The sequence below is a fragment of the Ostrinia furnacalis genome, unplaced genomic scaffold (genome assembly GCF_004193835.3).
Source record: "Ostrinia furnacalis isolate ACB-3 unplaced genomic scaffold, ASM419383v2 OfSCF2039, whole genome shotgun sequence".
NCBI classification, from domain to species: Eukaryota; Metazoa; Arthropoda; class Insecta; order Lepidoptera; family Crambidae; genus Ostrinia; species Ostrinia furnacalis.
The window spans coordinates 914,107-938,309 of record NW_021132278.1 but is presented as its reverse complement, the minus strand read 5'-3'; the positions used below and the strand labels follow the sequence as shown (position 1 = coordinate 938,309).

At 35.6% G+C, this 24,203-nt stretch overlaps 1 protein-coding gene across 1 annotated transcript; it reads left to right on the top strand.

The window, feature by feature from the left end:
* The first annotated feature begins 225 nt into the window (after positions 1-225).
* LOC114354325 (facilitated trehalose transporter Tret1) lies at positions 226-18,560 on the top strand. The gene is made up of 7 exons (XM_028306644.1): positions 226-439; positions 9,623-9,855; positions 10,192-10,515; positions 11,204-11,339; positions 16,209-16,435; positions 16,966-17,151; positions 17,543-18,560. Exons 1-7 carry the CDS (start codon positions 367-369, stop codon positions 17,810-17,812), a joined length of 1,449 nt encoding a protein of 482 aa, XP_028162445.1. The 5' UTR covers positions 226-366; the 3' UTR covers positions 17,813-18,560.
* Positions 18,561-24,203: the final 5,643 nt, after the last annotated feature.

Genomic DNA, 24,203 nt, shown 5'->3' with positions numbered 1-24,203 from the left:
CTAGCTACTTAGTCCCCCCACCCGAGGTGGAAGAATTTTTAAAGTTAAAGTTGTCAAAATTCATGTGCCATTTTCGGATAATTTACGAATTTTTTCAGTACAATTTCTCAGTCATTTCCCACAACTTTGTTATTATACCACATTTTTTATCCATCACCGTGTGTACTAGGCCCTAGTCCATCCGCAAGCAAGCTGTAGCGGCCCTCGCCCGTCGATTCATTTTACGCACTGTCCCAGAGCGCGCGAGCCGCGCCTTTTCAAATAATTTTTTTATCTGTGATTTATGTTTTAATTTTTTTTAAACAAAAGTAACAACCTCTTTTGTTAAACTTATTTGTGTTAATTTGTGTGTTATTTTTTTATAAAATGCTGAAATACACAGTGAAAAAGTATTGCTCAGAGGGCAGCAAAGTCAACCAAATTGTGATCGCAATGCTGAGTAAGTGATATTTTTAATTACAATTTTTAACCCATTCAATTGATATTAAATTAGTTTTATTCAACTAATAAATGTTCAAAAAATTTAAATACTAACCACCTATGTAGTGTTTTAGGTTTTTAGAATAAAAGACAATTTTAATTGATACCAAACCGGTTAAGATGACAATAATTAATTATGTAACTAATGTTTAAAAGTTAGTACGAGTAGTATGATTTAATTTCTTCCGGAGATAGATTTCATCACGTAGACAAATAAAACTATTTTATCTAAGAAAATATTAGCATAAAAATCAGGATATGGTTAGCACGATGTCAATTTAACTGTGTGTGAGTTTATTGAACTTGAAATTATGCAAAAATCAAAGCTACTTTTTAAAATAATATTTGTTGTTGAATAAAATAACCGCAGTTTGATAGAGATTAAATGGCCGCATTTTCACATTATGCCTCAGTTATTTGGTATTAACTATAAGTTAAAATTAAAATTACGTAAGTTATTGTAACTTTTTATCAACCCATTAATAACGATTAAATTACTGATTGAGGAAGTAAAAAGTTATGACTTAATTCAAATGCTGCGCACTTCAGGTATTTTGGATTCTGACTGATTTGAAATTATTCTGTAGCATGTCATTTCAATACAAATATTTTATAATTTACCGTGTGGGAAATCCACATTATAAGATATTAATTCATTCACTAAAGTAGAATAAATTAATTTTTAATTAATGTGATTCTTCCTTTATTCTTGTAAACTTTTACGATATTAAGGAAAATCCATACTAATATTATAAATGCGATGGTGTCTGTTTGTGATCTCCCCACGCTTAAACTGCTGAACCGATTGTGATTAAATTTTGGTATAGGGATAGTTTGAGTCCTGGGAAAGGACATAGGAATTTTTATCCCAGAAATCATCCTTTCAAGAGTGTGAAAAGGTGGATGTTTGTATGGAGAATTGGACAATCAATGACTGCTGAACCGATTTAGATGTAATTTGGTATGGACATACAAATTAGATTTTTGGGATCGGGGAAGGCACGCAATGCTATGTACCTAAGTACCTACCTATTATTTTAATCTGCTAAGTAGACGGGAATCTATCATGCGCTAAGTACGAATGATTTTTTTTATAGCTCGTTTAGCTTCTGTAATAAGTTTGTATTGAGTAACCGATGACGTAATAATAAACATAAATACAAAAACGTATTTAATGAAAAATCACTATCCATTCCATGTTTAATAAGGAACAAAATTAAGTTTTCTAGTAGTACATGTAAGACTTTCTAGTTTTCCTAGAAACTGTCTGGTAGACAATTTGCAGCGGGCTGCAGGCCGCCGATCGCTTGCGCCGGCGCAGCGCTGAGATTAATATCATTATAGGATAGTTAATATCGATGTTCTTTACTGTAGCATTTAGCTGTTGTTTATTACGTTATTTGATTTGTTTATAAAACGATTTAAATAACAATTAAGTACTAGGTAGTTAGGTATACTCGTACCTACGTAGCTCCAAAACCGACAAACTAAATTAGTTAGAGCTTAGTTGACTTACTTTGACGTTTGACTTACGCCGGTATTCACAAACATTACTATGAGGTCTTACAATGCGCGTGGACACAGGGTGACACATTAGGGGTGTCCACTTTGAAAAAACATCGATGTTTTTTTCGATTCGATATATTGAAACTGTACATCGATTTCTTTCGATGTATTGGAAGAAAACATCGATGTTTTGTATAAATCGAGTACTTTTTAAAGATTTTTTATAATCCACTAATTTAAGCATTGTATTAATAAAAAACAGTAAAAGCCATACATGATAAAAATCTTCATTATACAGGGTGGCCAAAACAGTGAGGTCTAAAAGAAAAATTTAGATTCCTTACATCAAGGTGTACCTAAATCACCCCCATGTATATTATACGATTGTGCTTAGTTTAGGAGATAGAGTTAATTTTGTGATATTTTAAAATTTTATGACCTAGTAGGCTTTAAACATTTTTATCTTTTTTTTGGATTGACTTTTTTCGGATTTCTTTTTTTCAACAGATTTGTTATGAATTGCAGATGTTTGAAAAAAATAATCACCTTCCTATCTTTGATTCAAGATACAAAAGTTTTGCTAGAAACATTAAAATTATGCTTTTATCAGAACACTATCAAATTTTCAACTTAAGTTTAAGTAAAAAAAAGAATTTCCATAGGTCCAAAACTATTTTAAAAACTTCGCCGTTCAATAATGTTAATAGCATTACTGTATTCCGGCATTTGGAGGTAGGAAGCCATAGTTCCTCTGTAGTTGAAGTTCCCTTCCACCTTCAGCCTAATCATCAGTTTCCACCAGGTGTGATGAAGGGCAAGAGCTTCCTCGTTGAGAATAAAAACATGTTCTGTCCAGTTACTGCTCTAAATCTCTTCTACGTAATGTAAACTTAGAGGATTCCCATATTAATTCACTCTGAGAAAGTCAAAAACATGTAACGGAATCTCCGACTTACCACTTTAGTGGACCGATTACAGGAAATAGTGGCCTATTAAGTACATGTTTTTTTGTATTATTATGAATGTTCAGGAAACGGCGCAGTTTTTAAAATGGTTTTGGACCTATGGAAGTTCTTTTTTTTGCTTAAACTTTTAAGTTGAAAATTTGATAGTGTTCTGATAAAAGTATAATTTTAATGTTTCTAGCAAAACTTTTGTATCTTGAATCAAAGATAGGAAGGTGATTATTTTTTTCAAACATCTGCAATTCATAACAAATCTGTCGAAAAAAAGAAATCTGAAAAAAGTCAACCCAAAAAAAAGATAAAAATGTTTAAAGCCTACTAGGTCATAAAATTTAAAAATATCACAAAATTAACTCTATTTCCTAAACTAAGCACAATCGTATAATATACATGGGGGTGATTTAGGTACACCTTGATGTAAGGAATCTAAATTTTTCTTTTAGACCTCACTGTTTTGACCACACTGTATATTAAAGTAAGAACAAAAAAAAACATCCGCATTTATTTTTATAAGTTTGTTATATCCTATTTCCAGTGTTCTTTTGGAAGACTTTGCAAAAACAACAGTTTTTAAACGTTTGCCTTTCAGCCTATTTCTTTGTTGATTGACACAAACGGCTCCCATCTATCTGGTAGAATCTTGTTACGCAGAAATTCATTTGGCATAACTCACTTGGCATAATCTTCTTTAACCGAATATTTATAAGGCATAAACATTGTTAAATATAATCATCGTTTGGCAGAATGGTTATAAACCCGAATTTTCAATGGCATACTTTTAAGATAGCAGAATTTTATTTGGCATAATTTCGGTAAGATCGGCATGATCTAGTTTTCAAATGTACCAGCGAAGATCATTTTAAAAAACTTGTTGGACAACAAAGCTATAGGTTAGGTTAGACTTGCGACCTTACACAGCGGCCGCCGAGCGCTAAGTCTAGAATCGCGTACGTAACTAGTTGATTTCCAATAAAAACTACCCATAAAACGCAACTTAATCTCAAAATTACATTTTCAGTTTTTTCAGAAACTAAGTTTCAGGAGGAGTTGCCCTATCCCCCTCTCTCCCTACAACAGTTGATAATGCGATAGGGGAATAAAATTTTTACCTTTAATAGTATGCCAAAAGACGATTCTGACTATAAACTTTCTGCGATATGATGGTTCTGGTTTTTAATTATTCGGGATTTTAAAGTTATGCATAAAGATGATTCTGCCTTACAAAATTATTAGTTTTGAAGGTATGCCAAATGAGTGTATGCCTAACGATTTCTGCATAAAGAAGATTATGCTATCCGTTGTTACGCATAGTAAAATTATGATTAAAAAAGTTCTGCGAAAAAAGGTAGAACCGACACAAACAAACTCACCAACCGACACGCGTGACGCGACATTGACATAACAGTTTTTTTTTTATTGTCACTAGAGACACTACTCACTGCACTCGTACGCAGTGTTGCCAACATTTTTAAAATACAAGTTGGGTTGTCCGTATAAGTAAAATTTTAGTAGTCAGATTTGAGTTTTATGAAATTTTAATTGGTTATCATCGATTCGATGTTTTAACACTGAAAACTTAAAAACATCGATACATCGAGTATTTCAATAGCTTTTCAAAACATCGGATCCATTCGATGTATCGCATTGTAAACATCGATGTTTTCAATACATCGATGTATATCGAATATCCCTATGACACATGAACCAATCACAGAGTTTTATTCAACGCTGTGCGTTCGATTTGCTGCTTCACTTAAGCAAGCATCGTTTGTGAATACGGGCGTTAATGTCCTATGTCCCTGGGGCAGAGGGCATCCACAACAGTCCTCCATCGCGTTCGGTCTTGAGCTTCGCGCTTGATCTAGCTCCAAGTCTTGCCGTTTTTCTTCGCCTCGTCTGCTACAGTGCGCCGCCAAGTTTGCTTCGGGCGACCACGATTGCGTTTTCCTTGGGGGTTCCAATCTAGAGCCTGCTTGGGAATGTTAGCTTAGTTGGCAACTAACAAAACTTACATAATAACTAAGTAAATGAAAATGTATGTGACTGCACCAGATCAGAGAGAGATGGAGGGTGATCGTGCGGAGAGTTGTATCCGCCTCTACAACCGATGTGAACAACACCTCAACGTGACCACGACCGCTCTACCAAGAGCGTAACGAATAAGAAGAAGAAGAAATGAAAAATAAACAAGATAATCTATAATTCAGTTGAAAACGCTCGCTCGTGGTCTCACGGAATGTCCTGCTTTCGCGGGACTCGATAACCTTTTTCTCGAGGATTGATCAGGAAAACCAAGGTGTGCCAGAGCTTACGTTTTCACTATACATAACTAAACATTGAAAAGGAAAGAAAAATGAAAGATGGCACAATTTAGGCGGTCTTATCGCTGTAAAGCGATCTCTTCCAGACAGCCTATCCAGAGGATAGTGAGTTGTTGAAACTAGATATTCATTAGTGACTAGTTTATGTATTTTTGGTTAAGTTATACATGGACATTCGGAGATTTATTGATGGGTAGTACCTACTTATAGTTACCTATCCGAGTAGGTCACCAAACATATGTTTTGGTGGATCTTATGAGAGGTACAGTCGAAAACACATCAGTATACATTTTTATTGCAAAGTCGCCCTTATTAGAACTACATAAGATGCTAGTGTTTAGCTTATGGTGCTGTTGTCTGATAGTCAGCGTCAAATAATTTGTGACACCCAATGTAGCCAAAAAGTTCGCTACGTCTTTGTTGCAATTGGAATAAGGTTGTATTGTCAACTTTTTGGCCATTTTGGATGTCACCAACTGACGCTGACTGTACCTACTCCAGATTACGCGCATCTGAACAAATACTTCAAGTGAAAGCGTACGACCTCAATAGACTCTCAATAGTAAAAATATTATTAATTTTACATATGAGTACGAATCGTCAAGTAAAAGTCCTGACGTAGTTTAGAAGTCTTCTTTACCTACCTATCTTATTTGTATATCGTCGGAAACTTGACAAACCTTTGACTATCTCAAAATGCCTAATTTACAGTCATCCCAATTGGTTAAGTGTCGTCAAGTCAAGTTCAAAGTGTTAAACTTTGAACTCTATCTGAATCTGAACTGATCTGTTTCGTAATCCTTTTGGAAAAGAGAATTCATGATTTTACTTTTAACTTTTAAGTATGTTGCTGATGCGTGAACCTGAACCTCAACGGTAGTTTAAATATATTATCAGTTTCATTTCATGTTAGAACTGCAATAAAAACGATTAATTTCAGATATTCTACTCGTAGAGCCATACGTAGAGCAAATGTCTTAAAAAATCTTAACCGTGTCCGTACTGTCCGTGTCGCGTAAAGTTTTCACAATTACAAAGTCCTCAATCCGCGTTTCAATCAATTAAATTACTTAATGCAACTTAACTAGGTGACTCAGAGGAGTCCGCGGTTAAATTTAGATTCTATTAATAGATCGTACCTGTTTCTCCTATGCACATTAGTGACTGGTTATTCTGGTACGTGCGAAAAATTTGAAATATTTCAAAGTGGCCAGATATCCATATTGATGAAGTAGTTTGTTAAGATAATGTGTGAACTTTCAACTGGAATTGCAAGGAAATTAATTATTTTTGATATTATCGTCAATTATTTTAGGTTCCTGCAAATGCTTAAGGAAAGACTTAAGACTGTTTGTTTGTCAAGACTTGTCTTAGGCCCGCATTGTGGTATAAAGTAAATATTGATATTAGCATGGAATTACTCAGATTTGCAACCGATAATATGAATGTGATCAAAATTCTAAGTCAAACTATTGTTTTTCCGCATGAAATCAAAAACCGATAGAGATAAGAATTTGTATTTTTGACACACACAACACCAGACACCACCTACAACGCTATTATAATGATGATGACGAATACAAAAAAATTAGGCAAATGGCACCTTTTTATCATACTAAGTAGACTAGTCAATAAAGGAAGATGCCAAAATATCATCCAGACTCAAGAAAAGCTAAAAATGTGACCCCACCAGAAATCGAATCCAATACTTAACCTACTTAGTGCTTTATTTCACACGCTACAGGGACGTACTTCTCTAAGTTAACTTTTAAAACAGGTTAAAGTAGACGTAGTAAAAGGTGAATGTCTTCTCTATTATGCATTTACTAAGCAAATTCAATAAAAACCATAATAATAACTAAGTTTGTCAAATAACTATCAAAAGCACGTGTTGAATGGGACTTGACGGTAGTTATGTAAGGTTTAACTGATACATAACGGGATGAAACTGGTTGGAGCTGGTTTTTTATTAATTTAAAACTTGTATGTGTCGAAGAAATGTGTATTTATTTACACTGAAATGACAAATTATTACCCGCTTGGCTAATGAATGAGTGTTTTATATGCGAAGAATGAGCGGTAGGTACAAGTTAACTGTGGTCAAGTTCAGGTCTAAATTAAGTACTTAGTACTCGGTTTTTGAATAAGAGACTTAGAAGAGACTAAGAGGCGCACACGCAAGGCTTTTAAGTACTTTTATCACCGTGACTTTATGTATGTATCCCCATAGACGCTGTCTCTCTTTTTCTCTTTATAATGTACGTAACTCGTGTTTACATGCAATTTGATCACTTAAAATTAAGTTAGAATTTAGTTAATTACCTACTTAACTACTTAATACGTGTAAATCAGCCTTTACACGTACAGAAATAGATAAATCTAAACACATTCACGCAAGTCCGTGAATAATTGTAGGCCTACATTTCAGTTACGGCATCTTACGTTACGGTAAGAAGATATTGTAACAATTAAATAACTCACTAAAAACAAAAACGATGTTATGCTACTATGGCAAGTCTAACTTATTTGATGGTAATTTGCTAAGTTTTAAGATTTTGTTATTGTTTACCAAAACAAATCTGAGAAATAGATAGGTACGCGTGTAACATATTAGGAATGCTTTTTAGATCTATCTGGAGTTTTCCTATTTATCGGTTATATTTAGCTTGCCTTTTACTTTTATTGAAAATGAAGATGGTAATGATGTTAGACTAAATGCTAAAAAATAATTTGGTAGGTCCTTTTGACCCATTAATAAATGACCAGTCATTGACGATTGTGACAATTGGAGATTGCTCTCCATCAGGTTAAGGGGTCTAACTTTCTCAGTTACTTACACCAGCTGTATGAGTGATTTGTCGCAAAATAGGTAGGTACAGTCAGTGTCAAATACTTCGTGACACCCAAAGTAGCCAAAAAGTTCGCAACACGTCTTCGCTTCGTTACAATATTGGAATAAGGTTTGTCATCTTTTTGGCCACTTTAGGTGTCACGAACTATTCAAGACGTCGACTGTACACTAGGAGTAGCCTCGTAGATCATGGCATTGGTGCGCAAACGCATCTTAACGAACACGTGTGCCAAGGAAGCGGTCTCGTGCCGTTGTTGGCAATAAAGGAATAATTGATACCATGACGGTCAACAGGGGACAAGGGTCGAGGAGGATTGATGGGTATATTGAATCAAGGCATGTGCGAGCCCCATATAAACTTGTGATCTGGTTTTCCTTAGTCTTTACCCGAATGCGCTAGAAGGAGGGTTATGTTTTCAAGACGAAATTTTCAGTAAATGACAAACAATATACTTAGAGATAGGGACAAAAATAAGGTTTTCATGAAAACGTTTCTAAGACGAGACCAATTCTTTAGGTTTCTACGATCTAGAAGGGGATAGAATATTCATCATCATCATCATCAACATCATTTCAGCCACAGGACGTCCACTGCTGAACATAGACCTCATGGTAAAATTACATATTACCTAGGTAGTAGGTACATTGATGAAAGTTGTCTACGAACTCTCTTAGGCCGTTTGTAGACATCCGTTTTTTCACCGGACGACGGACCGTCAAAAAACGGATATCCTTTGTTTGCTGTCTATTTTCTCGCCGGACCCATGTCCGATGCATGTGCACACGTTCATTATAAACCATACGCCACCGCTAAATCCGGTGAAAAAATCGGGCCGTTGTCCGGTCAAAAAACGGATGTTTACAAGCGGCCTTAAATTTAATTTTATTACCGGTACTAAGTTCGCGGGGTTAGCTTACTAGCTAACTTATACCACAGAATAATAATAAGTACCTACTACGTACCTATACGTTGATTAATCCAATGATAATAATAGTAACTTCTCATTACAATTGATTTGCTACGAGATACCTACAAAGTTGCCGTCCTAAGTAGTAACTCATTCAGTGCAGTGGTAAGACCTAATGAAAAGTCATTTTAAATTGTGATAAACAACTTGTTTACAAGACCAATCAATTTGAACATCAAATTAATAATGAGTTAACTACCTACTTAATTAATTTGCGGTTTAGTTGGACTATGGACTGGGTCCGGGGTTTGAATCGCATAATGTGGGGCACACTCAACTGGGAATAGAATCGCGGAATAGGTACTGCTGAAACGGCTGTAGGTTCGAATTTAAAATTTCGGGCACATTTATACCAGACTAGCGGCCGCCCGCGACTTCGTACGCGTTTATCCCGTTTTACCCCCTTAGGGGTGGAGTTACGTAAAATCCTTTCTTAGCGGATGCCTACGTCATAACATCTACGTGCATGTAGGTACAGGCCAAGAGCTTCCTCGTTGTGGATAAAAAAAAATTGCTACCTCCTTGTTTCAGTGGTGCTGCCAGTCTTCTCATACGGGACAGCAGTGGGCTGGATGTCCCCTATGGGCCCTCGGCTGATGTCCCACGACGACACTCCAGCAGATGAGCCGGTCCACCCAGACGTGGTGTCCTGGATGGCTTCTGCTGCTTACCTGGTGGGGACCCCGGCGGTGTTCCTCTTCGGTTATGTGGTGGACAACTATGGGAGGAAGGTGGCGCTGATGCTGACTTCGTTCTCCATGGCTGTGAGTTAAATGATGTTCATCAAATGATCTTAACTGACTTTCAATGTATCGCTGTTGGTTTCTATAAAATAAATAAAAGCTTTTAGCTGAGCCTTGATCGTAGTTTCGTTCTTTGTCTTCTTTTGAACGAAGTAGGATTTGCGTTTCTGTAATCAAACATAAGAAATTACTCTATAAAAAGGCAAGAAGTATAAAACTGGAGAAAAGATAAAAAAGCTTTGAATGCGCCATTTTTAGATTTGCTGTGAAAGGACTTATTGACATATTTCTCATATTCTTTAAAGGTATTTTTTGATACCTATACATAAATAATTACTTTCTTTATAAATTTTACAGAGTTGCTGGGCATTAAAGCTCTACTCCACCGAGACCTGGGCCCTCATCACGGCCCGGGCCATCGTAGGCCTGGGAGTCAGCGGTTCCTACGTCGTCACGCCTCTTTACATCAAAGAGATCAGCGAGGACTCCATCAGAGGAACCCTAGGCAGCCTGGTGGTTCTTTCCCAGAACTTTGGCAACCTGGTGGTGTACCTCATGGGAGAATACTTGAGCTACCACGCGATACTGTGGATCCTACTAGCAGTTCCGCTAATCCATCTTCTAGTCTTCACATCCATGCCTGAAACGCCATCGTACCTGCTGAAGTGTGGCAAAATCGATGTAAGTATACCAGTAGGGTTAGGAGGCGCGCCACGATAAGCTTTTATCGCGCCATTTTATCGATAGGCCCATACATTTGTCATCTAAAATCATCGATAAGATTTTATCACAGCGCGCATCCTAGCCCCGCAGATTACGTACCTAAAATTGTGACGTATGTGACACACCCTAATGTCAAGCAATTAATATAATGACTGGCTGAATTAAAAGCAAATTAAGTGAACGTTAAGTACGTATCGAATAAACCACTTGAGTCATAAGTAGAGATAGGTAATCTGTGTGCTCCAAATTGTTTTGTTTAGTTTGTGTGGCGAGTGAGCAATTAAAAATCTTTCTATCATATTCGGGGAAAGATTGTTAATAGGTGATGAGGAAACTCCATTAGATAATTATAATATCAGTTGTACTTATGTAGGATAGTCAGAAAGTATGAAATACTTAAGTATTGCAAACATAATCTTCTTTATACGAGTAAAAAAGTCTAGTTTGTTCGAACACTTACAACTCGAGAATGACTGGACCGATTTTCATGGCTTTTGATTTGTATTTGTCTCCGTCCCGAATAGCAGAATAATTGTTAAAACATTGGAAAATTCACGAAAAAATATTTCGTTCACATACAAAATGTTCCTACGCAACGCAGGAATGTTTTGTTATGGTTTATTAGAAGAATTTTCATGGTTTTCAGGAAGCTCGTAACGCCCTAGCTTGGCTGCGGTGCCGGGACAGCACGGAGGCATCGGTGGACAGCGAGTTGCAGCTGCTTCTGCTGGAATTGGAGCAAACCAAGTCGGGGAAGATGCCTAACGCGCTCAAGACTCTGGGTAAGAAATTGATACTTCAGTTGGATCTATACTATACCTAATCCCAACTATATTATTATATTATTTTATTATTAATATTATAAATGCGAAAGTAACTCTGTCTGTCTGTCTGTCTGTCTGTCTGTTACGCTTTCCCGCTTAAACCTCGCAACCGATTTTGATGAAATTTGGCATAGAGATAGTTTGAGTCCCGGGAAAGAACATAGGATAGTTTTTATCCCGGTTTTTGAAACAGGGACGCGCGCGATAAAGTTTTTCTATGACAGACAAAATTCCACGCGGGCGAAGCCGCGGGCGGAAAGCTAGTAGGTATTATAAAGCTGAAGAGTTTGTTTGAACACGCAAATACGCAAATCTCAGGCACTAGGTAGATACTGGTCTGTTTTGAAAAAATCTGTTTGTGTTGAATGGATAGTCCATTTATCGACAAAGGCTATAGGCTACAAATATTAGGAGTAGCAGATCGATGAAATATTTTGCGAAAACGAAAAAAAAAAATTAAACGATTATCACGCTTGCAAAGTCGCGGGCACAGTTAGTATTAAATAAAGAAGTTAAAATACATATTCTCCATATGCTATTAATCCTAACATCCTGTAGTAATTCCCAGATAGACTACCTAATTAATTAAGTAGTAGGTATAATATTGGTGCCTATTATCAACTTAACTTCATATAATGAAGTCCGAAGTGTCCCAAACGCTAACTGACGATAATGAAATGAGGATGACAATTATTCTAGAATTAGGTTTCTGACAGGTAAATAGGTACCTACGTCAGTTCTCTTTTAGGACTAAGGGTCTAACTAGGTGACCTGTGATGACGACATAACAAAACTAACCCTTATACAGCCTAGCAAACATAATACCTCACACGACCCGCGTTAACAATATGCAAACGATAACACCCCTCATGTTTTGTACACGGCCATTCTCACGATTAGGCGTTCTCAGCCTAATTACCATATTTTTTTTGAAATTTGGCTTAATTGACTTAAACGCATTTAAATATAAAACACATGAAAAGTACGAATCTAACAATCATAAAGGCGTCAAATTATTCAAAGCGGTTTTCGCGTAAATGAGATCCAAAAATTTTATGGTCATGGTAATTAGATAAGGCTAATACTTAATCTAACGGTAATTAGAAAATATATGTAAAATAGCAAAAAAAACAACATCATGCATTGATAAATTTGTACACAAATAATAGCGTCATATAAAAAGCTGTAGGTACTCTTAATAGCCCTTTGCAAAAAGAAGAACACTAATTTCTATTATTTATTGTATCATTATATTTTCAGTATACTGCAAGAATCGAGGCTATAACAGGAACACTTAGTTTCAGCAAGAAGGGGCTATGTGTCACATTTAAAATGAGAGCATTTAGCTGAATCAGAATCTGAATTTTGCAATTTGCTTTAAATGTGGTATAAACGATGGATACAGATAATGGATCAGGAAATTTGACTTTTTGGATATGCATAAATCGAAAAATGTATTAATGATATTAGTGTTTTTTCCTCTTTTTAATCTATCTGTGAGCAGCCATCACCCATTATCAGACTAAATTGAATTTGTAATAATGACAGTTCCAGCTCTGCATATCCCATGATTTGTCACCTCGATTCTTTTACAATAAGTTTTCAGATTGATGCTAATCGCTTTCTCCTGAGCCTGAATGCAGAATTCTCAGAACTTAGAAGGGATGCAGCAAATAGATTTCATGACGGTCTAGTCTTTGTTTGTAAGCTTTACAGGAATTTTCTACATCCTCTTTGACGTTTGGTATCACTTCAGTGGACTTTGTAAACCGGTCGATGCCATAAATGTCTACATGGGTTTTAGGATGCATTTGTATTTTGTTTGTTCTCCAAGCTTCTTCTGCCCAGTATCCATTGCATATCACGAAGTTTTTTGCATAACAAAGCAGGTAGGATGCAGTCTAGGATGGTACAAAGTGCCTAAACACTCTCGTTTTAAAAAGGCCCATTGTCTGTTCATTTGTTCCCTTTTGTTCTTAATGTGATCACGCTAGGTAAGTGTTACTGTTGGACAATCTCATCTTCTTAGGGCAAAGTTAACATGGATAGATTTTAATGGTATTATATTAGAATTAATTAATGATTTAACATGTTAATATCAATTATATTAATAGTAAAAATAAATATCTGGTACGAGACATGTTTCACGCAGGGGACATCTCCTGGCCATCAGGAAGCCCCGATTTCACTCCAGCTATCTTTTTTTTGTGGGGTTACCTTAGGGGTTAAAATATACTCTAAAATCCAACAACCATGCAGCAACTGAAGCTGAACATTCGTCATGAAATCGAATCTATTTCGAGGTAACTATAACGAAAGCTTTTCAAAATTTTGATGTCAGATTGGAAGAAAAGTCCGTAAAGTTGTTATGCGAAAGTCTAGGTATTTTATAATCATACTTATTCAATCGTGAGTGCAATTTGTAGGTAATAACTTCATACAACGGTGATTATAAATATATGGTAATTAGTACATGGAAATTAGAAAACGATAGTTTTTCTTCAAAATTTCCAAAATCTGCAGGGTATGCAAATACTGTCTTACTATAACGTATGGAGGCCAAAATACTGATTCTATTTAAATCAACAACGTGGATCTACCTTCAAAAATCTAGTTTAAAAATAAGGACATGGTAAATAGAAAAATTGAAAACCAAAGATATGGTAATTATACTCTTACGCAATTCATCGACGGTACGCCAACGCAATAGACGTCTACTTGCTTACAGGTCATAGAACTAACTAAGGGCTCGCGCCGCGCGCGTAAATGATGTGTCAAATATTATTATTTAGGCTTGTGTGCCCAAAAACAAAAAACGTCACGGGAATTAGGATTTTCGCTCGGACAAGCAGTTTTTTAATTCTAATTATTTACAGAATGGTTCTATTGAATAGATATTTTGCCATGCATAAGACAATCTTTTATACTCTTTAAAATGTTGAATGGAGTAAACCAAATCTTTACGACATAAAAATTACAGCCAACTTTTAACATTAAGTCGGTGTGCGGACGCGTAACGGTAATTAGAGAACAGGGTTTCATGAAATTAATTTAGACACAAATACTTAAAATAGAGGCCTATGATTTAATGCACAACTGGATAGGGTTGTTAAGTAACATATAAAAATACTTGCATGTCTCTAATTTGTCATTTTTAACGATTTAACAGCCCGGACACGCAAAAACTAGCTCATCTGAGAATGGCCGTACACATGCCGGGTTCCCAGCGTGTCGGGTAACGATCGTGTTTAACTGTTTACTTCGTGGCGACGAAAGTTTTCCGCAAAAATGAAAGAGTTTGTACACTCACTGTGGGATGAGAAGGTTTGGCTATCGATTCGGTGTCTACTTTTGTTGAAAACAAAACATGCCACGATATAGCTACTTAATTAGCAGAAGACTAATGATTACTAATATCTACCTAATTTAGTTCGTGGCAATAGTTTTGACGTTGAAGATTTGGGATGTAATTTGAGTTTTGACGTTGAGAAGATTTGGGATTTACCTACACTTACCAGTGTTATTTATGAGGCAACACAGAGGTTTGAATTTGGTAATCCAAAGTTAGTAAGATGTGCCCGAGCTTTTTTTTGAAGACTGGGTACACTGGAAATTATAATAGGGATTCCAACCTACCAACCAAGAATAGAATATAATAGAAAGTATTTATTTGTCTCAAACAGGTTTCATTTACAGTTTATCACAAGAAGCGTTTGGTTGACCCGGAATTAAGGATACATTGGAAAATTTGTCTTTAATAGGAGCTAAATTTATTTTCATGAAAAGTCACGACCAACGCATATTGTCATGCGCATCTCAATCTATAGTAATGAATGTATGTAGGGTGTACTAAGAACTGCAGACATTGATTGGTAAAGTTCTCGAAAACATCCCAATGATTGGCGATAGTGTTATTGATTCATGCGACTAATAAGCTTTATCAATCAGATCTTTGATCGCGGCCCTGGTTGTTGACCGCATGCGTACGCGCACAATAATGCTCTATTGGAATACGCGTCCAGCGCCGTAATGTATGTGAACTTTGAAATGTATTACGTTACGTCGGAAAACCCTGACATGAGATTTCATTGATTACCTAACCAAATACATGATTTTTTTTTTTTTTTTTTTTTTTTTTTTTTTTTTTTTTTTNGGCCGAAGGTGGAAGCGAGCTTCACCCGGAATCCTCAACCACAGAGGAACTGGCTACCTTACCTCTAACTGCCGGAACACAATAATGCTGTTAACATTGTTGTTATGGCGACAGACTTTGGTAAGATGGTGGTAGCTAGCCAGGCGGACTTAGAACAAGCCCTACCACCAACCAAACCGAACAGAAAAATCTGCCCCCACTGGGAATCGAACCCGGGACCTCTGCGTCTGAAGCAGGTGGTCTTACCACTAGACCACAGAGGCGGTTGATTATTAATAGGATAATTATTAATAGGACATCCATGCGTCCAATAGGTAGATAAATAGAATACTTTACCTAACTATTCTTAACGTTCATCCATATTACTTACTTCTGAATTCTCATCTCATCTTAAAACAGATCTCATCCAGCTAACCAGAAAAACAGTGTTTTGCTACTAAGACTATCGGTTAAGGCTTTGACAATTCGGGTTAGTACTTACCCGAATAACGTATGCTGAATTACCTTAATCATTCATTACCTAAATAAGTAGGTAGTTTCACTTCAAAAAAAAAACCATTTCAATGTGTAGGTAGGTTATTAATTGCAGCATAGGAGGAACTGTATGTTTTTTTTGCGATCAAAGATGTCTATCCTTTTTTTTCATTCGCTAATATTTGTTATATCCCTTCCAGTGACCGACCGCGCCACCTTCCGTGCCTTCCGCATCACCCTCATCATCACGCTCGCCCGAGAGCTGTGCGGCTGCGTCGCCGTGCTACACTACGCCTCGCTCATCTTCAGTGAAGCCAGTGCGGGTAGCTGGGTGCTGACGCCTAACCAGCAAGCCGCCATCTTGGGGGCAGTGCAGCTGGTCGGATCGTGCACAGCGTCAGGGCTGGTGGAAAGAGCTGGGAGGAAGGTTTGTCATTACCCGACTGTTTTTTTTTTCATTTATATTTCAGTTTTTGCTACCTTGTGCTTCAGCTGTCATGGACTGGTATTTTGTCCTTTTCCGTATGGATTATCATGCAATTGCATGCAGTTCACGTTAATGGTTTCCATGGAGGGCGAAAAAGCCGGAACGGTCTTAAATTTTAGTAGTCATTACAGGCTAGGTATCTTATTGATATTGTCGGTTCACCGACGAGAAGGCCTTTTTACTTGAGTATAAGTTTCCAAAACGTAGTTCTGCTTGAGAACCCATTATTTACTCACCTTTATAGGCTCTGCGACAGATAATTTTATGCAATTGAGCATTACATTAGGTTCTTTGGCTCTTCCTTTCTCACTGAGTGATGTGTACCTGGTTCATAATGTGGCACTACATTCCATAAAAAACACTGTAGATAATTCTTCTTCAAAAGTTGGTCAGCTTCATAATAAACTTTCTCCTTCCTGCTAAGTACTCCTAAGCGCAACCTGTTTCATAACGGTATTTTTTCCTTCCAGATGCTCCTAGGAGCAACCTGCTTCGTCTCCGGCATCGCGATGTGCGCTCTGGGCGCGTGGTTCTACACGAGCACAGGCAGCGCATCCTGGCTGCCGGTGGCTGCGCTGTGTCTCTGCATCTACTGCGACGCAGCTGGATTGCAGCCAGTGCCTTTTGTGATCATGACAGAGATGTTCTCCTTCCAGGTAAGACTGATGTTCTTAGAGGTGTACCTGACCATCGTCTCATAAGAGTACGTCATGAATATCTCAGTTCTTGAACAGAAATCAAATAAGATGAGCGATGGGCACAATAATTAGAATACAGGCGCCATATTCATAATTTTACTAGAAGCGAACTCTTAACAGAGTCAAGTCATCAAATCAAGGTATCCTTCATTGTCCTCTTCAATCGTGAGGGTATGAGAATACGCCAATACGGTTTGACAGCTCGGACCGACACGGATTCACCTACGAAAAATCTGGTTACACAAAGCCTGCATGCAATATCATAAACAGAACTAGGAAAAATTAAACTTACCAGATCTTCAAGTCGGTGTAGTCCAGAGTTTCTAACACATCCCACTGTCTGTTTCAGTTGCGAGGAACGGTGACACCCATCGTGATTTCCTTCGCTTGCGCACTTGTATCAGTGGAACTCCGGGTCTTCCAGCCTTTGGCACAGTCAGCAGGCCTATACCTGGTCTTTTGGCTATTCGCAGGAGTGTGCCTCGTCAGCACGGTATACATCGCTATAGCAGTGCCAGAGACAAGGATGCGCTCCATAGACGAAATATACGCTGAACTCGCTGGAAGTGGCGACGAGGCGAAGGAAAAGGACTGTGAAGCCGCAGTCACGAGGCTTTAGAATTTATTTCAATATTAGTAACATATGAGATTTTTAGGAAGAGTTAGCTAATTAAACCAATATTATTTAAAAGACGTAGGATAATAAACAATTTTCTGTTCCAGCCTCGAACTAAAGTAGGTACTTATAGGTAATCTTTTTATTCTTCTACAATGGGAAAAGGATTGAACTTCTGCCTTGATGAGCAAAATTTTAATTATGTAGGTATTAAAATTTAAAAATCGATTGATTGTTGGGGCATTGATGAAAAGCTTTACGTAGAGAAAAATAGGATTTATGTATCCTCTTGAATTAGGAAGTTTTATGAAGTCTGAAGAAAGAAAGCCTCAGTTAACAGATTGGTGTACCACAAGGTAGAGTACTAGGTCCCAGTCTCTTCAATGTGCGAGTAGTTATTTATATTACAATAAGCCCATTGATTGGCGTATACGTATTTAGGTAGGTTTTTTCCACTTTCATTAATAGTATTACAAAATGTTACAGGCTACAGCGCATTTGAATGTGATATAGACAAAATATAGCGGCACTTTCTTTGGATAGATTGTAAACACATGGAACGTAGTGTTTAATAGACAAACAATGATTAATTATATTTTACCAATTTATTTTAAGATTAGCAGTAATTTCGGAATATTTATTGAATGTAACTTAGTGCCATTCGCTTTTAGGTTATTATTTCCTAAAATAGACGAAATCTGTATATATTTAATTTTAAGTTTTTGTTACGTGTAATAAAGTATTTTTTATTATTATAAAGTGATGGTTTCTGTTATTTAACCTGGAAACTTATATGTACGTACGACATCACATCAAACTTAACATGGTGGAGTTTTATTTAGTTGTAGTACAGGTTATTTTGCAGCAAAACTGTGTAATCTATTGTGTTGTCAGCTGTACATCCTACTGTATTAAGTGTTCTAAAGTGTTTGACACAAAATTTTATCAGAATTTCTTTCAATCTGTGAATATTTGACAACATATAAATTATAAAATAACTCAATATTTTAGTTTCAAAATAACACGTATCCCAACTACATAAGAGTCACCATTTTTAGCAATGGTTAAGTGCTACATCTTTGAAAGGTTTCGTTGAAATAAAACACAGTTTCACAAGCAATGGAATGTTTACAATTGCAATGATAAACTCCTTACAACGTATATAAGTACAAGCCTCATCCATGGGGCGGTCTCTCTTTGTCACAGACTGTATATATTTTGATATGGTTCGAACATTGTATACAATTATATTTCTGGGGTAAACTAGGGCTTTGCCATTCGTTGAAATCACAACCTTACAACCTGTGGTGAAAACAAGAACTGTCAATCTACAAATGAAAATTAATTCCATTTTTGTGTTTCAAGTTTTTTAATCTGAAATGTTTCATCACGAATATTTCAATTTTAAAAAACCGGCCAAGTGCGAGTCGGGCTCGCGCACAAAGGGTTCCGTAGCAGCAAATATAACCAAAATTACAGTTAAATCAACCTATCTCAAAAACTATAAGAGATACTTTGATCAAACCAAAAATCGTTGAAAGAGTTAATTAGCATGCATCACCTCTATTTTTTTTAGAATTTTATACCCCGTAGTTATAAAAATAGAGGGGGGGGGACATACTTTTTACGACTTTGAGAGCTGATATCTCAAAAACCGTTCACTTTAAGAAAAATGTTTTTTAGAAAACTTTATATCATTTTAAAAGACCTTTCCATTGATACCCCACACGGGTATGTACATCGAAAAAAAATTTTCATCCCTCAGTTACATGTATGGGGGGCCCCACCCCCAATTCTTTTTTTTACTATTTAGTGTCATAATTTTGTAGCGGTTCATACAACACATATTCCCATCAAATTTCATCACTGTAGTACTTATAGTTTCCGAGTAAATCGGCTGTGACAGACGGACAGACGGACAGACGGACAGACGGACATGACGAAACTATAAGGGTTCCGTTTTTGCCATTTTGGCTACGGAACCCTAAAAATGTATAGAATAATGTCAAATCTATTAATAGACGTTCTGAAAATTGACAGTTCTAATCTCTATCTCATAGGCGAGCTATCTATCATAAACAATAAAAAAATCTCAACACTCTCAAATTGGGCAAGTATCAACAACAAACACGGTTAGTTGTTTGCAAAAAATGTGATAGCTCGCCTATTCAACCACTCAAATCAATCGCATTATTATATTCTATACGGGTCAACATAGGCCTCAAATACTAGCAGAGTAACTGGTAAGAAATACACACTGCATTACAGATTCTCAGCATTAGTAAAACGCGTTAACTGAAAACTTTTCTTAGTACATTACACAAATTTGTGTCAATAATTAACAAAACTGCTGACTTTATACAAGACTCGAAGAGAAGATAGTTTTCTATAAGAAATAAGTTTTCAAAGTGTGATATTTCTTGCCAAGTACCGAACAATGCCAAAAAAAACTAAATAATTGACTTTATACACTGGTATTAACAATTTTAACACTGGTGTTGTAGACAATACAATAGCTGAAAATATATTTTGCATCTTCACCATTATTTCTCATTACTTTGACCATTCAATGCTTGGGGGACAATTTGGTTTTTCGAACAGTAAATAAATTGATGTATTTGTAGAAATTAGTTAAAGTGCAGGTGTCAGTTGTAGATAATAAACTACTGCCATACAACAATAAACAATTAATTAGAAATGAAACTATATTAAGTTGCTACTATTCGAAAAACCAAGTATTTTTAACATGGGCGTGTCACTATACCACAAAAGGAGACCACCCGTTTATCAGTCCGAAGCATTCATTTATACATATACAAAACACTTCATCGATTATATTATCATATACATTACATACAGTACATACAACTAGGATAATATGTTGACGTATCAGATCTAAACGTATACGACACGAATAAAAAATGGAAGTTTATATAAAAACGACGTCACGATAAATATATAAGAAACTGAGTGTTTTTATTTAGAAATTTGTGCTTTTCCTCCTATTACAATAATATATTTCATATTATAATAATATATCTTATGACATAGATAGACATATACCTAAATTAACTACTCTATTACAAAATCTATTCATTCAAATGGTATAAAAGTTTAACTATGTAGTTTTTTTAAGTAACTTTTGTTGATTTTGTAACAAATCTATACTATTGTGTATAAGGTGCTTCCAAATTAAATACAAAGTCAGCTGATTTTTAGCATGGTACACCGTGAATTGATGTCAACAATATCAAAACATATTACGATAAGAAAAAGTTTTATTGAATATGTTTTGCGATAATATGCATTAAATTACATAATATTATGTGATAAACCAAATCGGATAAGAAATCGAACTTAATTTGGAAGCACCATATTTACAGTATTATGTATATTTTTCTGACCGGAGTAAACGATATACGAAAACATATGGTTCATATTATTATTCTGTATACATTTTTATAACTTCATATTCAATAGTTTACATGCTCTGGTACATAATCGAACAGTTAAATAAAACTGTAAAATTTTATATTTTTAGTACGTTTCTTTTCTACTTAGATATCACTGTTTAATAAGTCATAGTTTATTTCACTGATTTAGTAGCAATACCACCGAACTTACATAAAGGTAACATAGGAATTTTTATTTTATTAATTTATGATAAAATTCAATTTGAGTGAGCTAGGAGGTATTGCTGCTATTCGTTTAGTGATTATAATTTCTGTATAAAATGGTGGAGTTCATTCATATTATTTTAAACATTATTCGAGTTTATGTCAAACATTTTAGTAGTTCAGAATCTCAGAAACAACAACAGATTATGAACTGAACAAGAACATCAATAACAGAACATATTAAGTACTTCATATAGGTACTTTAAAACTAACAAAACTTGCCGTATGCTTTATTTGTCATCAACGCTGGCCCTTGCTATAGATGAGGATAGAACGAGATTATGTTTAGGGCCTCTTTGATCAAAACTTTCACATCACCCAACTTAGGGATCTATTAAGTACATACCAATGGTTCGGCGCCCCATGCTATTTAGCGCCTTAAATGGCGCCCCTTCGGTCAACTTTTCACATCAAGTTAATTTAATGCTCTAATTGGCGCCCCTTGTCACTTGGCGCCAACTCTTGTTCTACCCCAGGGCCAACGCTGACACCTACAAAAACATCGGAAAACAAAAACCTACGTCGATTACGTTCGGCAAGACCGCATTCCCAATCAAAAATATTGCACTAGTTTCACTAAAACATAAATGATATGCAGATTCTTAATCTATGCTGTGAAAAATTAAAGCGAACCTCCACTAGCAAAAATATTTGAATACGCAACCCTAAAAGGGTACAAACTTAAGTAACTTACAAATTAATATTATAACGCATAATATACAGATAGTTTTGTTTGTATTAAGACTTGCAATGTACGGATAATATTTTGAATATTAAAGTGTGCAACTAAATAGGAAAGATTTTCCATAAATGTATTATTTAACTCATTAGCAGCCGCCACAAAAGTGCGGTTCAAAGGCCATCATTTAATAAATGTTTTATTTCATTTTCTGTTTATGAACCAATTAGTTCATGCTTTTTTATGTCATAAACAGACTTCCTATTTTTTGCATCTTTTCGAAGGCAAAATGTTTTTTAATTACACTAAATTGTTTTACGATTTGGAAGTAGCTGCCATAAATAATAAAAATACTAAATAAAGATTTGGTTTGCATCAATTTGGCATTGTCACTACGTGTCGGTGGTTGACAATACGTCATAGTCACTCAGTCTTAAATAAAATGTGAGCAAAAGAATTGGATAGGGGTTGTAGACAAAGTGACATTCGTTATTGTAACGCTTCGCTAGGGTAAAAACTTGTGTAGCAATAATAGATAATAATATCTCTGAACATTTTACACAGCGCCATCTAGCCACATATTAAGTCAAGTGCGTGAGATGTAGGCGAGTCTGTCGAAACGAAATCGATATTGAATGTCACATTGTCTACCCCTGTAAGGTAATAGACAAGCTTTACTTATTAGTGTTGAAATTATAAGTTAAAACGTCTTTACTATACATTATGCGATGGAAATAACCTTTTTTTTATATTTTATACAATACAGTTTTTAGATAGAAAAATATTTCTTGTCTCATTTCAATTAAATATTTTTTTGAGTTAAGTATGCCATGTTTTAAACAATAAAAACAGGTGTGACGAGCGCCAGATCTAAGACTTGGTGTAGATTGTCTATCGGCGCCCCTTCGGTTTAAATTTTCATATTACATTCTTTAAGGTTTTGACAGTATGCGCCATTTTGGCGCCCCTGCTTTAACTTTCGGCCATACGATAATTTTCTCTGGATATGTATATTCGACATTAATAGAGAAGTTTTTAATATAGACTGGATTGCTTGCATTGTTAATTAACACATATAGCAATACATACTGTTGCACAGAATGATATAATATGTATATGCATATAGACATAATCAGCGTTTAGTGCGAGATCGCCTAATAATATCAGTTTAAAACATGATAGGGAAGTATAAATTGACATTTTTGTACACAATGGAAGGAATTGACTAATGGAAGACAAAAAAGGAATAATATGTATAAATACATAATGATAGGCTATTTGACAACGTTTATGATAATAAAATTAATGACATCCGATTAGCATGAAGCTTTTATGAAATAAATGTAGGTAACTTTTGAATACACGATGTTCTTTTAGCTGGCTGTCATTGAAAATGGTTCGGATTGAGTAATGACGTCACATTTCAGCATCTGTCACATCTACTACCAGTACGACGCCATATTGCTCAAGATAGAGATTTTTTATTTGAAAAATTTTAAACAGCAACAAAAAAGTCTAATATTTTTGGACTAAAGATCACAAAATAACCTAAAATATTTGCTAGAAACCAGTCAAATAGCCTATGATGGAACAATAAATATCATAAGTTTTTAAAACAATAAAAAGCAAGCATTTCTTTCGAGCGCGAAATACAAAAGAGGCAAGCAAGCTTATAAAATAATTGTTATTTGCAAAAAATACCGTTTTAAAGAGTCAATAATTAGGGTTATTATGCAAAACCATAGCCACAGGATTAATAAATTACAAACTATACAATAACTATGTTATTCGACTAAAAATGTAACACACTAGACGAATTTCTTTTTATTATGTTACCTTCTTATGCTCGAAACATCTGACAGTTCAGTGTTGCCATCCGCAGTCTAACAATACTTAATTTATATTAAGTTGCCATAAAATGGACATGTCATAGATTATAACGTGTATTATTATGTTATACAGGCAAGTTGGTTATATCTTTGCCTTTTATTCGTGCAATAGTTTCGGTGCGTTCACTAAACTAATAAATTTATAGTTT

Excerpts from the sequence above, each read along its gene's own strand:
- LOC114354325 (XM_028306644.1), top strand. The coding sequence starts at position 367 with ATGCTGAAATACACAGTGAAAAAGTATTGCTCAGAGGGCAGCAAAGTC. Across the intron at positions 440-9,622 it reads AATTGTGATCGCAATGCTGA|TGGTGCTGCCAGTCTTCTCA; the intron begins GTAAGTGATATT and ends TCCTTGTTTCAG. Across the intron at positions 10,516-11,203 it reads TGAAGTGTGGCAAAATCGAT|GAAGCTCGTAACGCCCTAGC; the intron begins GTAAGTATACCA and ends CATGGTTTTCAG.